Genomic DNA, 16362 nt, shown 5'->3' on the forward strand with positions numbered 1-16362 from the left:
AACTGTGGTCAGCAAAAATGGACAGCATGGCCGGCCCTGAAAGTGTTGGAGCCCTAGGCGAGATTTTATATTGGTAGAAATGTCTTTATTTATATAAAGGGAAAGGCAAAATTCATGCTGCAGGTAAAAATTCAAAATATGAAAAAACAAACTGAATATAATGCAGTAAGGCCCTCAGGCATTCTGTAGCAATTGCTTTTAAATATGTAATATCCTGTAGATTAACTTTTCTCATTTTAATAAAATCCCTTCTGAGTCAAAACACATAATTTAGTCTCCCCTCCTCTTTAAATATGCAGACCTGGGACCTTTTTATTTCATTGGTAAATTATTTAATTTTAATTCAGTTATAAACTCCTGGACTTTAAAATCTCCTTTGTTTCAGTAGGATTTCTTTTCAAAACTTTCTGCACATTCAAAATCTCTCCCACATTTCTGTGGTCTCTGACATGTAGAGAAAAAAGCTGGCATATTACGAGACCAACGTCATCATTTAATGCGAATTCATAATACCTGCCCTATACTCTGCTGTGCATTAGCCTGGGTGTTTGCTCGTCTGATACAATCAGACCGTCTTACAGACACAGAACTGGAACTACTACACTTGTGATCGGGCAGAAATCACACCACAAATTCACACAAATATTAACTTCAGCACTTCCGACAAAGTGCAGGTCGCAGTCCCAAACAGAGCAAGTCTGCACCTTAGTTATTACTTTTTGTACATATTTTATATAATGGGGTGGCGATGGCGCAGTGATAAGACACATGCCGTTGGTGTGGGAGATCCCAGGTTCAGTTCCACTTAACCCCTAGTTGCTCCAGAGGTGAGCAACCTCTGACATAAATAGCAATTGTAAGTCTCTTCAGATAAAAGTGTCAGCTAAATGCCTAATAAGAATATATTGCATAACTACCATCTACGTTAATACTCTGTCACAATCTTGCTGCGACTCACCCTATGCTCACAGCGCAAGGAAGGTGCACTTGGTTACTATCACGACGTACGCTGGTGTCACATCAGCTCGACGGAGTAGATTTGGCCAAGTTGAAAACTTTCTCTTGTGGTGCCCCCTGACGTTTTGTGTCCTAGGCAACCACCTATGTCGCCCATACCACGGGCCAGCCTTGATGGACAGTATGGAGTATATGAAGACTGAGAGAGTGCAACTAGGAGTAGCAATTGCAGAAATACTACAGTAGTGGAAATACTACGGGTAAGTACTTTATAATGTTTGTCACTAGTAGTGTTTATTGTGAGTTATTTATGTAACTATGGTTCAATGAATTCTGGATGACCGTCAGGTGTAACATCTAGTCCTTAAAACATCTGAAGCGAGTCGGTTTATACCTGCAAAGAGATAAAGGAACACTGGAACAATGGGATCTGACAGCTGTGAGCTGTAAGGTGTTCTCCTTCAGCCTCCGTTGTACTTTGTGTTTTGTGCAAATTAGTGCTAAATACAAACATGTTAGCATGCTAACACCCTCAGAAAATCCTGTTAAAGAAGAAGAAGCAGTCAAATGTTGCAGTCATCACTGCCTTTATGTGCACAACGTCTGTGTTTGATTTGAAACAACAGTAACCTGTCAAAATTCACCCACTACATAATACATAGTGTACACGTGTACTACATATTAATGTTCACATGAAAACATCTGAACTGAGACACAGCTATAGTTTTGTCAAGAACACATTATGAGAAAATAGTACAGGACTGAATATAATTTACAGAATTGATTAATAAACCGAATTCATGGCCACAGAAGATGATAATACTACAATCCTACCTTTACCTTTACTTTACAGTAATACTGGTCTAACAGTTGAAAAAATCCTTCTTATTGAATTGTCCCTTCGCTAAGCCCCGCCCCCCTTAGTTGCTGTTGCTAAGTCCGACAACTGTCGGTGCTGCCACTGTCTATTACTGCACTCCCCGCACAGTTTTGCATTTGCATTATACATTTGAAGGTTGTACTCAGGCTGTCAAACTGACTCAAAGGGACATGAAAAATTTTAAGATAGAAGCTAAATCTACCGATCACACAGTACAAGTGAACCACCGCATCCCCCGACAATTGAGACAAAAGACAATGATATTAAGGATCAACACTGTTCCTGTAAAGCTGGGTAGGCCCTTATTCATTATTACAATCATTAAAAAGCAGAACAGTAGGGCTTTATTACGTTACACTCAGTAGGAAGTTAGCTAGCGTTAGCTAATTAACATTACATTAGGAACAATTTTGGTTTTTGAAAGAGAATAAATTGTACCCCAGGAACAGCGTTTGACCAGATCTTAGAAAAATACAGCCAAAAAAGCTATAAAACTACTCCGTTTGCATTGGAGTCAATGGAGCGCAGCCATGACAGTGTCGAACCTCAGTTAGAGAGAGTCCTATACTGCGCTGTGATTGGCCAGCTCTGTATTCGGGGCGTGGCTTAGCGAAGGGTCAGTTCTATCGGTTCAATGAAGCACTTCAAGGTTTAATTAAGAAAAACTCACTTCAAGTCTACATTTGTGACTATTTGCATATTCGATTACATTTTTAAAATAAATTCTCCCAGGAACAGAAAGCTCAGGCCTTTGACCACTGTGCCCCTGCTCAAATGTCACAGCGGCCGGTATAATGTGAAGAGTCGCAACATTTCCACGGTGGCAGGAAGATTAGCAGTTTCCACCTTTGTTCAGTTTTTCAGCCAAACATTGTATCCCCTGCTGGGAAGGAGTGCTGGGTGTGGTCATGTGCTGATGGAGAGTTCTTGTGCCAAGGGACAAAGTCTGCTTCATGCTAGTTCAGCAGGGATGTCAGGAGCGGCACTCGCATGCGTATAAACCCAGGCAGACGGGAGGGCAGAATAATTACAGTTCGGTATTACATCTTGGAAGACCTCATTAAATCTGCCTGCCATTATCTCTGTGTTTCACTGTCACATCTTATCTCTATCTGCCTCTCTTCAGCCAAGTCCTCTTTCATCCCTTATTCGTGTGTGCCCCTCCCCACACTCTCTGTATATTTTCTCCCTAACATCATACTTGTTCCCTGTCAGTCTCTCCCACTCAATGCCAACTTCTCTTTCTCCTGTTCTCACTCCTAATTATTTCTTCCTCTTTACTCCTCTCTTGATGCTCCCTCTCCTTTTCTATTTTCTAACTATTAATTAAAAAACACAGCATCGACACACCCTTTCTCCCTCCCCAGTGACTGATTTCTGCAGGCACACACACACACACACACACACACACACACACACTCACACACACACAATACATGCACACCTAAGTGCTCACCTGGCAAAGCTTTGTGTGACAGTTGCAGAGAGTGCAGTGTCATAACCGTTGCCTAATTAACAGTTGGGTAACAACAGCTGCACAGAGAGTCACACCCAAAACCTTGTACTGAAGCCTTGTACTTCAGTTATTATAATGTTGGATTATTCTATGAATATATGTTTGCCAAATGACTCAAAATCTCTTTTATTGGCTGGAAAACAAGACATTAGCATTAGCCTCCACACTGTACTTTTGAAATGAAAAAGGGCTAACATTGTCAAACGTTTATGCCCTTTGCAGATGCTCCAATTGCAGTAGAAATGTCTATTTGGTAAACGTGAGTGAATAAAATGTAAACTTTTTCTTGGCTGGTCATGACGGTACAACTGGGGAAATTCAAGGCCATATGTGGTCAATTTCTTGAAACCATTTTGCATTTTGTTATATTGGCTAACTGTCTCAATATGCACACCCCTATGCTTCAACTGTCAGGTGTGTAGACATCAGGTTGGATCTTGACGTCTTTAACTTCTGATATGTAAAAAGATCCCAGTTAAATACAGAAATAAAGTTTTTGGGGATTCGGGATTCAGCAAAGTCAAAATAATATGATTCTAATCAAATTTTACTTTGTTAATCACACACACCAAGGGTAGTTTCCTTGGTCGATTTATTAACCTGCTGTACAGTTTGTATTATTACTTGCAGTTTCTTGCAACTTTCGTCATTGCAGCTTGAATCTATTTGTGGAGCCAAGATCACTTGTCACTTGTGTTTTAATTGGCCGGTACTGAGAGACCTTGGTATGTCTAAAATCTTGACTATGGCCATATTTTGCAGTCTCTGATGGCAGCAGACTTCAAGGGAAAGAAATAAAAACATGGCACTTGTGGAACGCAGAAAAAAACAATAGTCCTTAAAAACAAGTCTAAACTATGTAGAGGAGACTTTTTCGCATTACAGAAAGTAAGCATGACTTTAGTTCTGCATTTCCAGTTGTCCAGTACAATTATGGGAAGTGGTTGTAACAGGAGCAGTTGATAGCATCAATAGAACAGCCTGTATAAGTCAACATGAGCTCTGTTACAGGCAATTTGAGTCATTGATAAACTGATGGAACCTCCAGACAGGCCGCTGGAAGAAATGAGACAGACAGGGAGAGAGACAGAGAGAAGTAGGGCCACAGGTTTAATCAGGTTGTCCCAGATACAAAGTCGAAATGTAATTATTCATCTTTCCTGTCTTCCCCTGTGTCAATATTAATTACTTACTTTGAGTGATTCAAACCAAGGAAAGCCCAGTCATGTAGTGGAAACAAACGAATGGGGCCCTGAATGAATTCCAGCAACCAGATGGATGGCTCTGGTCTGGCTGAGGCACAGCAAAACACTCCCTGACTACTGACTTATCAGTAGGGGGTTTTCATTTGAAATTTAAACTACAATGTGGGGGGGGAGGACCCATTTCAATCTGTAAGCATCTGTTGAAATTCACTTCATCTGAACTAATTACATGATTGACCTGATTTGCTCAAACTTGATTTTTATTAGCCATGCAAGCACTATCACTCTAGGGATGGCAGTGTCAGTTTGTCCACCACCCAGGCTGAAAAACCATGGAGAGGATAAATTTGAATGACTTTGGTGATCCTGATTTCATTTAGAGCAACAATAAGGTTGACATTTGTGTTTTTTTTAGTGAGAAGTCTCGGCAGCTGGGCCGGAGTCCTATGACATTTTGTACAGACGTTCATAAACGGATGAATTGTAACAACTTTGGTATTTAGCGCTTTTAGCAAATGTTAGCATCATGCTAACAAAATACCAAAAGAAATATAATAATCAACCAAAAAAACTGAAAAGAGCTTTTCCTGTATTATGTAATGCGAAGGAATGTTGTAGTCCTACTTACTTAAAATGATCGGTTTCTGTTGAACTATAACTTCAGCTGCTTGTGTGTTGTATATGTCATATTGGACCGCAAGTGTTTCTTTCTAATACCATGGGCACATGATTTATATACACGGAGATATATGGAGGGGAAAAACACAAACAAAAAAAACAGAAAACACGTACAATGTAATCTAAAAGAAATCTACTAAAATCTACAGGAGTTTCCCGACATTTCTGTCCTCACTTAGGTGTGATACAAACATGCATTCAAACACACTCTTCCAGCAACCAACCCAGCCACAGTCACCATCAGCTGACTTTGTATCAGCTGAGAGCCTCCACTGTAACAAGACTCCTTTGTCTAGCAGTGCGCTGAACTGACATGAAATCTGCCAAATGGGTCTAACACGCACAAAAAAAAACCCCAACCACACTCACATAACCAACATCAACATGTGCACACAGACAAAAGCAGCGGCAGAAAAAACACCCTTGCAAGGGTACAAGCATGGACACACACACACTTTCCTCCCACAAAAGACCTTTGTTTTTTATAAGAAGCCCTGATTAGTGCGCGGACCACACACAGTCATATTGACCTGGTCTGTGCAGACAGAAACAAAGACAGATCAGACATGGCTTAGAGCAAAAACAGCCTTTAATATAATACAAAAGTAACAGACGAAGAGAACAAGGAAAGAGATGAATGTAGAGAGACTGAAAGATTTGCTCTATATTCTAAGTGACTGTTGTGTTACTACCAGTAACCAAGCTGCTAATGTGTTCTGACAGGACACATACTGTATGATTATTGGCAGGTGTGCTGAAACATGGCGCTTCAAAGCTGTAGATCTGCAGAGGGTCTCTGTCTCCAGAGTCTGTGTCTTCAGAGTCCTCATTAATTTCAGAGAAGGAGGTCACCAATTTATATGTCATGAGGATCAGCTGATCTGATAAAAATCACCAAATGGTTCCTGTTTTCTTGCATAAGACACCTAGGAGGAGCAACTCACATCTTGCTCTGGAAGGAAATTTACGGCTGACAGATTTAATTAATTAATTTTGCACCACATGTCAAATGTATCAATGGTGCAGTCAAGTTACAACATTACAAACAAGCAAAATGCATTACAGTAGTTGTCTTGAGCCGTGTCAGTGCCGGACACTGCATGGCATTAAAATGTGACGAGTAAATACATGGCGATCTCAGTTTACAGGTCGCAACTCAAGAGGGCTGTGTGGCTATCTGGTGGCAAGAAGGACAGACTGCCATATCATCAGTACTGAAACTAACTCAAGTTAATGTGCATACTCTTCTTAGTTTAGGCATCTGGTAGTGACAGTCCAATGGTATCAGCCTAAAGACATGTCTATGAGGATTCTTAGTTGTCAAGGTGGTAAGACATATCGAAGTAGTCAATGGCAACTTGATTTGCTTTTAGAACCGACTTCATCACTTTACTGACTGCACTTCAGAGATGATGGTGCCAAATCAGTGGCTTCAGGTTGGTCACTCAAAACCAGGTGGAGATGTTGAATTTCAAGGTGATGCCTGGATGGAACCGCTGCTATATGTCGACATACGGGATTGTCAACTCTCATTGGTCTTATAGGTGCAGTTGCAGTCAGTGGTAGAGCCTATAAGGCTATTTATACTGAATACAGTCTGTAGTGTATTATAAAAAAGTCTTCTAGTCATATCAACATTTTAAACAAACATTTAAAATGGTCTTAGCGGTAGCTTTAAAAAGACGTCACACGTCTACAATATCTCTAAATGTTGCATTTGTGTCATGATCTTTAAATGGCATTGTTGCTTTTATTTATTATTATTATTTTAATTGATTTATTATAGAAATTGTCTAAAAGAAATGAACCGTAAACGTGCTTTTACTGTGCAAAGTTGTGTCTAAGACTTAAAGACAGTGTGGAAATGTGTATCATGTGGAAAGAAGGAATGAGGAAGAGCGAAGAAAGAGCGGAAGCTTCTTCATTTAGGTTGGTGTGTGTGTGTGTGTGTGTGTGTGTGTGTGTGTGTGTGAGACTATGTGTGTGTGGTTTGATAAAGTTCTGTTTGTTTTTCTGCCAATTTAAAAAATGCAAATAGGATTCATCCGCTAAACACACACACGGTTATGAAAGGCTGCTTGGACATGCTAGCAAGCTCGTGCGCACATGCAAACACAGCTATCATGAGACGTTGCCTTGCTGCTATTTCACAGCTCACTCAGGCAGCCAATCAAATCATTCCGGTGATGAGCACGCCCACGGCTATATTTAACCAATGAAGGATGACTATCTGGCTGACGGACTGTTTCAGATGACCAGTGACAGAAATGTCTCTTCATGCAAGACTTGAGTTGGTGCCAACATGAGTCCCATCTCTCGCCCCCTCCATCCCTTTCTTGCTTTTCTTGTTTTCCCCTCCCAATTTTCTTTCCTTGTGTCTTAACCACCAAGAGGAGGCAAATAAGTATCAATTAGAGCAAAGTCCAGAAGAGTAGCAATCTTTGTACCCTGTCTGTGACAAACCTGCCCCGTCTCCCTGTCACTCCCTTTGGCCTGTTAATAAGTGAGATTATGTTCTTTCACTTGCCAGTCTCTCCTCTTGCTCAAAATGGCTTCGCTCCCCTCCTCTTACCTCCCCAACCTCATTCACACTCATCCTCCCCTTTATCCTCTTCTCTTCGCTCCTCTCCTGTTTCTTTTCACACTCCCACATCACTTCACCCTTCTTTGAAAAAGAAAAATTGAATTTTCCTGGGTGTCCCGGCTGCTTCTGCTGAGTGTCCCTGTAATTCTCCCCCCCCTTTTTTGTTCTCTTCTCCCCGAGTACTCTTGCCTCTCTTCTCTTCCCTCACTTTGTTCTTCATCACTCCTCTCCTCATCCTTACTCCCACCACTTTATCAAACTTCCTAATTTCTCCCGTGCGTTCAGTCTTTTCTGTCCCCAATTGCAGACAGCTCACTTCTTTCTTCCTTCCTTCCTTTTTATGCACATGGCTTCCTTTCTGTCTGCCTTTCTGCACAGAACACCACCTTTTTTCCCTCCCCTTCCCCCTTTTATTCTCGTCTTCTGAGGCTTAAACCTAATTATCTCCTCTTCTAGAGAAACCACACACACACACACAAACACGTTGGGAACAGCCTGTGGGAAGCAGTGCAGCCGTGAGGGACGGACAGCGTTTGTTCTCCCTTCAGCCAGTCGCCTCCGATCACGTCAGCGTGACACAAACACACACACACACACACATACATTTTGTAAAAGAGAAAGCCAGAAATGAAGAAAAGGAAAAGGCAGCGAGTGAGAAGCGTCGCCTGTTCTACACTCAGCGACCGACGGACTGAATGGGTTTGATGTTTCTTTGCTGAAATCCTAACGGCAGAGCAATAGGTCACATTTCTACAGTGTTTCCAAATTCTAATCAAGATAATTTGACAAAAGCATATCACTGACTACAAAGGTGGTTCATTTTCTGACTACATTCAGCGACACAGACGGCTGCTGTTAATAGGTTTAGACAGTGTCACACCTCTCCAGCTTATAACATCCTTTCAAAACCCAGCGGATAATGACATTGTGATCAGGGTGAAAGGATTTCACCTGTTCAGTATGTACGATCATTTGCAACAGCTGTGAAATAATCATTTCTAGTGAATAGTCCATGGAGAATACTTCAGACAACTGATAACGTTGCCACAACATAAAACCCCCACCTTTCAGTAACCAAGAAGCTAAACAAAATGCAAGAAACAACACAATAAAATTCAAGAACACCAAGGCAGTACACACAAAAAAGAACAACAACAACAAAAAAAGACACATCCTTTTCCTATCACGTTATATGGTCACAGTTTATATAGTTTTATGTGGGTTGTAGACTGTTAATGATTGAAAGACAAATTACCCGAAGACTTAATCAGGCACGAAAACATGTCTGGCTATCAGGTGGCCTAGAGAAGTCAGGAATACTCACTGTGCTCACTTATTCAAAGTACCTGGGCTGCTCTGGAGCAGGTAGGCTGAATACGTAGTTTCAGAACATATTCACCACAAATACAACCGATTCAAATTAGGACTATCAGTTGATTTTAAGGGGTACTCCAGCGTCACTTCTGTAATATGGTCAGAATAAAAACATAGGTTGAGATATCCTTTTAGTCCCTGGCATGGATCAAGCTCAAAGAACACTGAATCATACATTTCCCATGAAGCTGATGATATACGGGACAACTTTTTGAGCAATGTCGCTGGGCAATCTTGCTGGTGGCAAGTCCAACTATGTTTTGAACGGATAGCGGCGGGGAGGGGTGGGTGGCAGAGTGGTGGAGGAAGGGGATTACGGTAGATATCTTTACTCATTACCAATATTGCCCAGCACCACTGCACTAAAAGTTGCTCCGTGTATCATCAGCTTAAGGCAACTTGATAGTATCTTTCATTACACTGTCCCTGTTTGGTAAACATCCATGTACTTCAAACACATTGCCCCAGTTTGTAAGCCAAGTCGAGATAACCCTGACTGAATTTGATGTGTATAATAAATGATAATAAAGTTTCATTTAAAAAAATTAAGTTAAATTAAGTTAGATTAAGGGACTTTCACACCTGAAAATCCACACCAAGGCCCGAACCAAAGTTCATGTTTTGATACATTCGGTTAGTTTTGGTTTGGTTTCCCACTGCAAATCTGCGACCGCACTAAAGGACTTTACATGACACACTTGTCATGTCCTGTCGTCAACATCTATGTGGGCTGCTTCTCCCTGTACTTGACATTAATTGGTTTATTAAACAGTTCAGCGGGTATCTTTGACAAGAATGAATAAATAAAAAATGAACATATGCATATTTGCCTCTATATTATTATTATGGCATTACTACCTGCAGCACCAGCTATACTGAAGGCTAGTTCAAATGTGCAATTAAACGTCCTCGTTGTGCGAACATTATAACGTCGCCAACGTGTGCTTCTATAGTGGCCGTCTGTTTGAAAAGATGAGCTGTCACCGGAGATTTATAATTGTGTCCTTATTTCACTGCATTTCTCCGTGCATTTGTTTGTTTCCGGTTTCCATGTCAACCACCTGTAAATAGCCTGAAAGTCCGAACCATCCAAAAAATGCTTTCACACCAAGATCTTCCTCAGGCGAGTACATCACAACGTTGCCTTAAAAAAGACAACAGAACCTTTGCTAAGCCACGCCCCAAATACACAGCTGGCCAATCACAGCGCAGTATAGGACTCGCTCTAACTGAGGTTCGACACTTTCATTGACTTTCATTGACACTGCTCCATTGAATCTAATACAAAAAGAGTCTCTAGCTCTAGCATTTTCTAGCTTTTTTTGGCTGTATTTTTCTAAGATATGGTCAAACGCTGTTCCTTGTAATAGTTACAGTCACTACCCAGAGAGGTTGAAAGGAGAAGTACGATTTATTCTCTTTCCAAAACCTAAAATAAATCCCGAAAAATGTCTGCTGTGGATTGTTCCTAATGTAATGTTAGTTAGCTAACGCTAGCTAACTTCCTACTGAGTGTAACGTAATAAAGCCCTACTGTTCTGCTTTTTAATGATTGTAATAATGAATAAGGGCCTACCCAGCTTTACAGGAACAGTGTTGATCCTTAATATCATTGTCTTTTGGATGCGGTGGTTCACTTGTACTGTGTGATCGGTAGATTTAGCTTCTATCTTTAAACTTTCACATCCCTTTGAGTCAGTTTGACAGTGTGAATACAACCTTCAAATGTATAATGCAACTGCAAAACTGTCTGCTTCTTTCTGATCACTTTTTCCAACAAAATTGACAATATTTCTCCAGGGAATGCAGTAATAGACAGTGGCAGCGCCACAGTTTGTCGGACTTAGCAACAGCAACTAAGGGGGGCGGGGCTTAGCGAAGGGTCAATTCTCCTTTGGGCCCTGCAGTTTGTTTATTGTCTTGCACCTGAATATTTTGCCTGGATGTGCACATACCTGGTCCCTCTTCTGCTCAATTTTATTAAAATATTACTACATTAACAGATTTTTCCCCACACACTCACACACATAGTAAGCACTGCTGGAGAGGTCACTTTGCCAGCTGGGCAGCGAGAGAACCTTTGCACACGTCTAAACACACACAGGCTCCATAAACAGATGGCGTCACACACAGCTCCATGCACGTGATAGAGATATTTTGTTCACACATGTGAAGTCCCAAGTCCCTTGGGTTTCTGGCACAAATATTACACTCGCTGATAGGCGATCCTGTACATAAGCATACCCAAACACACACCATCAAGTCAAGTCAAATTAAGTTTCTCTTTTAGATTCACTATTCTGCATAATTTCACATTTCCTTCTTCACTTCATTATTCCTGCGCCTCCTTGTCTTACAGATTTCATTCTACATTAGGCTGTGCTGCCTGCATCATCGCACCTTGATAACTCACCCATCCATACACAACTGTAATCCACTCTCAGTCCTTGATCTCCCTATGACTCTCTCACATGTGCACACACACACACACACACACACACACACACACACACACACACCAAAATGCACCTGTGCTCCCCACAGAGATGTTATCAGTGCCTTGTCACGATGTATTGTCTCTCTCCATCTCAGAAACCAAAAAATTTGTGTTTCAAATTCACATTCACTGTCTGGTAAATGATTTTAGCCATGGCACGTTTCAAAAGTGACTTTCTTAAAGAAGCAATAGAATAGACTCAAAACCAGCAGTCTTTAAGGTGCGCACAGTTTTTTCTACTATATTGTACAGAGTGGTAATAGACTTATTATTTCCACTTACAGAGATCACACGCACAGCTGCAACGCACACTAGAGCTCAATATACACACCATAAAATCCAAGTCTAATCTAATCCAAATCATCTCAGTCTCTCTCTCTGAACAAAGCACACACGCACACACACACACACACACGGTCACTTGAGCGCACCCCAGATGTTCAAAGCACTGTGAAAGAAAACGCAGTGAGGGCTTTCCACTCCTCTGATGCGGTTCCGGAAATAGCAGAGCTTCTCTGAACAGGAACGTAAAGGCTTCCCTAGCAGGGTGCTGTCCACCACTTGAAAAGCCTCCCTCTGTACAACATCAGATGCCCTTTTTAAAGAAATACAAACACTAGTATATATTGTATATATTATATTCATCCTCTCATGCAGTTGCAGTTTGGAATACCTTTTCTTTGCAGTTTTTGTCAACAGGAAGGTGGCCCTGCATGTGCAGAATTTGGCACTTTCAAAATGTCTGGCTGATGTAAAGCTTCTGACATGCCCACAACAAATCATTCATTGTCAGTCAGTACAATCTCATTAATTTTGTTGGGGCACGGTGTATCAGATTGCTCTTTATCCGGAGATAAGGTGGCCACTGAGAAGCATGCAGCGTGCATTAAATACACGCTGCATGCATTAAAATGGATTTTTTAAAACAACTAACAGACAATGTTGTCTGCTAGATGCAGATTAATGAACTCATATATAAGCATAAGCAATGATAGCTTGTAGACTGTAATCAGACAACAGAAACATGGAGGTGGCAATATGCCTATATTTAGAGAACAGGGCAGCTGACTGCCTATATATAACGCCGATATCAAAACAAAGAAAAGTCATGTCTAATTCAATTTCTCCATACAAAGTACAATTTAAAATACATAGTTGTCTTAGCCAGTAACATTCTGTTTTGGATAGATTAATGAAATTAAAAAAAACATTGGATTATGCTGTAGATTTCAGAATGTGACTGGTGTTTAAGCCAGAGTCAAGTACAGTTTGTCAGAAGTGATGTCATTCAGCTGCATTTTTCTGTGCAGTATAAGAATATATATTTAACACTAGCCAGTAATGGCTTAAAATTAATCGGGCTATCACTAGCTGGAATGATTGAACAGTCAGCGTGGTGTGAACCAGCTGAATGGCAACTGGCTCTCTTTTAATTAGGAAATACTGTAAAATTAATTTCATAGTGGTATTCTTACACACCAATAAAGTGTCTTTTTGGAATGCAACAATGAGTTTAAACAGCAATAAACTTAGGGTTCACCTCCTAAAGTATCTGCAATATTAGCATTTTAGGCTAATTAGCATTTATTTGCGTCACTGCAAGCCACAAATGTGTGATTTGTAACAGTCCAACGCGTCCAATGAATTAAGTTGCCCAAAGTCAGTTATCAAATAACAACACAATTAAAGTAAATAATTCAGAACAAGGACGGAGTGTAAACAGATGCGAAGCAACAAACATTCTTGCATGTCAAAAATGGCATGACAGTCCCCCTCCTTCTCCCCAGTGGAGCACTCCGGTAACGTTACTGCTGGTAGAAAGAGAAGCGCTGCTTTGTCTCAGTTATAAGCAGTTTCCAAGATATTAGTTAATTGGTTAAATAGTTAGGCCAGAGACATTTTATAGAGGAGACACGCCACTTGAAGAATCCTCAATACAACTCTATAGGGAAAGCCCATAACGGCAAAGATGGCGATTATAAAACCAATCGTCTGCTTTTAACAGCCGAGCTGGAAAACATACTTCAGCCTATCGTGTGGTTCCACTGACGTGAGGGTCTACTATGCAAGCTCCACTACTACCGCACATGCGTAGTAGAAGTATAACCATTTTTAAACCTTACTTTGGTGCAAAGTCATCAACCTTTTTCAGAGATTTTTATTAGATTTTACTGGTGATTCCATACATGCAGTTTTACGTAACCATTTGCCCGATGGCATTTTACCTGATGTACATATATTCAATGGATCCACTGGGAGCACTGGCCCCTGCTGGAATGACCATTAACAGCTGAGAAACAGACTCATCTGGATCCACTGAATCATGTTGTCATGTGATATGACACTTCATGACCACAATCAAAGCCTATTATCAGCTAAAACGCATTCGGCCGTCTGTAAAATGAAGCAGCAGAGGAGAGTAAAGAAAAACCATATGTCACAACTGGATTACAGATTAAATGATGGATGGGGTGGGGGGGGTGTAACCATCCAACTACTAGAAAGAACTATAGTAAATCCTATGGATGTATTATAGGATTATTGCAGATATATAGTAAATACTATTAAAGTAAAATATGTTTGCAAGAATATCTGCACTGAGCTCCACAGATAAGTCCCTATATATTATTATTAGAGTATTATAAGGACAGAATTGAAAAAAAGAACCAGTTAACAGCTTAAGTCCTTAAAGGAATAAAACAGGAGTACAGTGGTGGTAGCTATATTGGACTGACCCCTTGTTAGTAAGAAGGCCTTCACAGGAGCTTGAGACAGCCAAAAGGCTACTTGGCATTTACTTAAAAGGTATTAGAGGCTACAGCAGCCAGTAGTAACTGACGATGCCATAAGAAAATGCAGCTCTTTAATAGTTGGGGTTAAAAAACATTAGGACTAATCAATTATTGGCTTAATAGTTTCAGCTCTGTAAATAAAGTATTATACAGTAATACTGTAGAAAGAGTGAAGTATGATTTGGTCATTCAAACTCACTGGTAAAGTCTAAAGAGAGTAATAGTAGTATTTCTGTTAAGATAGGTGGAAAACATTGAATCTCTTGCTGTCTACAAAACCTACCCCCCCCCCCCCCCCCCCCCCCCCCAACAAACACTGTATCACTATAGCTTTTGATACAAAACCTATAGTGTTTTATGTTTAGGCAGCAGCTTTAAGGTGAACAGCAAATGCACAAGTGCTTAATTTGAGGTTACCACTAATATCACAGAATCAGTGACGTGGAAATCAAAGTAGATCTGAGACCGTCCCATCTTACCCTCAGGCATTCATATCCTACACCTACATGATATAAATTAAAGACTGCCGCATCCAAAATCCCTTTACTAACACTGAAACCAATCATTTATGACTACAACTAAAAAATGAGTATAAATTGATGTTAACATAACTTGCTTCAGGATTACTATTTATCTCTAACCAAGTGTGGTGACATGGCCACATCTCAAATCTGGACCACTGAACTAATGCCCGCTTATGCAGGAAAAGCAACAATTTCAAAGCAGTTCAGTAAATGCTACTGCTCATTGGGCTGAAGTGAAGTGCTTTAACAGCATATATATTATGATATAGCAACCCCATGCATGCGTAGCAGTACAGTAAATCACTGCATCTACCCAATTTGGTACATCTTTCCACCCACACAGAGCAACACCAGATGTTTGATGAGGGTTGAGAGAATGATGCCTGGTCGGACATTTGACAAAGGCCAGTTGGGGTTGAGGTCAGGGGTACGACAGTCAACACTTTTCCAAGAAGAAAACATGACACAAAAATCAAGGCGCTGTCAAGCTACAGCTACAGACTCACATTGAGATCAGGCTGTGTGTGTGTGTGTGTGTGTGTGTGTGAGACAGACACTTACACACTATAGGGTTATTAGACCGTACTTATCAGAGACTTACTTCATCTGTTTGACGATGGTGCTTTTCCCTGACTCTCCAGCCCCTAAGGGATAAGAGACAAGAACACAATGTAAACAGGGTGTATGTGTGTGACAGAGAGAGAGAGAAAGAAAGAGAGAGAGAGAGAGAGAGAGAGAGTGAGAGAGAGAGGGAGAGGGTGGGAGAGAGACACAGAGAATCAGCCTCAGACCTAAGTGAATAAGGACAGCAGCAGCAGGGTGGAGATAAAATGGGGAAATGGGGAAAGTGGCTGCACCCTTTCTTCCTCAACATCCTTTTTCATTCCCTCCTTCCATCCTCCATCTTTTAACCTAGTCAAAAAAACTGATTTAACACTTCCAGGCTACTTACTTTCCCACAAAGAATCAATGACTCAATCTCGTATCCCAGACCAATGAACAAACAATGATTGAGCTGCATACTGCCATTTTTTTTCTCTCCTGGCACCCATCTGCAGTTTTAATCTCTCATGGAGTTCCCACCTTTTACCTACATACAGACTGATCCTGCAGAGCAGCATTATAGCCACCTGGCATCTCTTTAATTAATAAAATTCTATTAACGCAGGTGGTTTCAAAGTAATAAAAAGATAAAATCAATCGATCGATCATGCCTGTTTATTGGCTTTTTGTTCACATCGTTGTTTTTTTTTCTGACAGACTTGTATTTTATTCATTTGCACCACCATCTTCAGTGATGACCATCTCTTACCAGCCTCCTCCCCCCCCCCCCCCCCCCCCCCCCCCCCCCCCCC

The 16362-nt window shown here is 40.9% G+C and overlaps 1 protein-coding gene across 2 annotated transcripts in view; it reads right to left on the minus strand.

The window, feature by feature from the left end:
- gnao1a (guanine nucleotide binding protein (G protein), alpha activating activity polypeptide O, a) overlaps positions 1 to 16362 on the minus strand; it is a 121207-nt gene that overhangs the window by 103932 nt on the left and 913 nt on the right. For both annotated transcript variants that reach the window (XM_046037881.1, XM_046037880.1), the window contains exon 2: positions 15609 to 15651. In XM_046037881.1, coding sequence (XP_045893837.1) covers positions 15609 to 15651 — 43 coding nt within the window. The remainder of the gene's footprint in view (positions 1 to 15608; positions 15652 to 16362) is intronic.

This window comes from Micropterus dolomieu, linkage group LG22 (assembly GCF_021292245.1).
Source record: "Micropterus dolomieu isolate WLL.071019.BEF.003 ecotype Adirondacks linkage group LG22, ASM2129224v1, whole genome shotgun sequence".
NCBI classification, from domain to species: Eukaryota; Metazoa; Chordata; class Actinopteri; order Centrarchiformes; family Centrarchidae; genus Micropterus; species Micropterus dolomieu.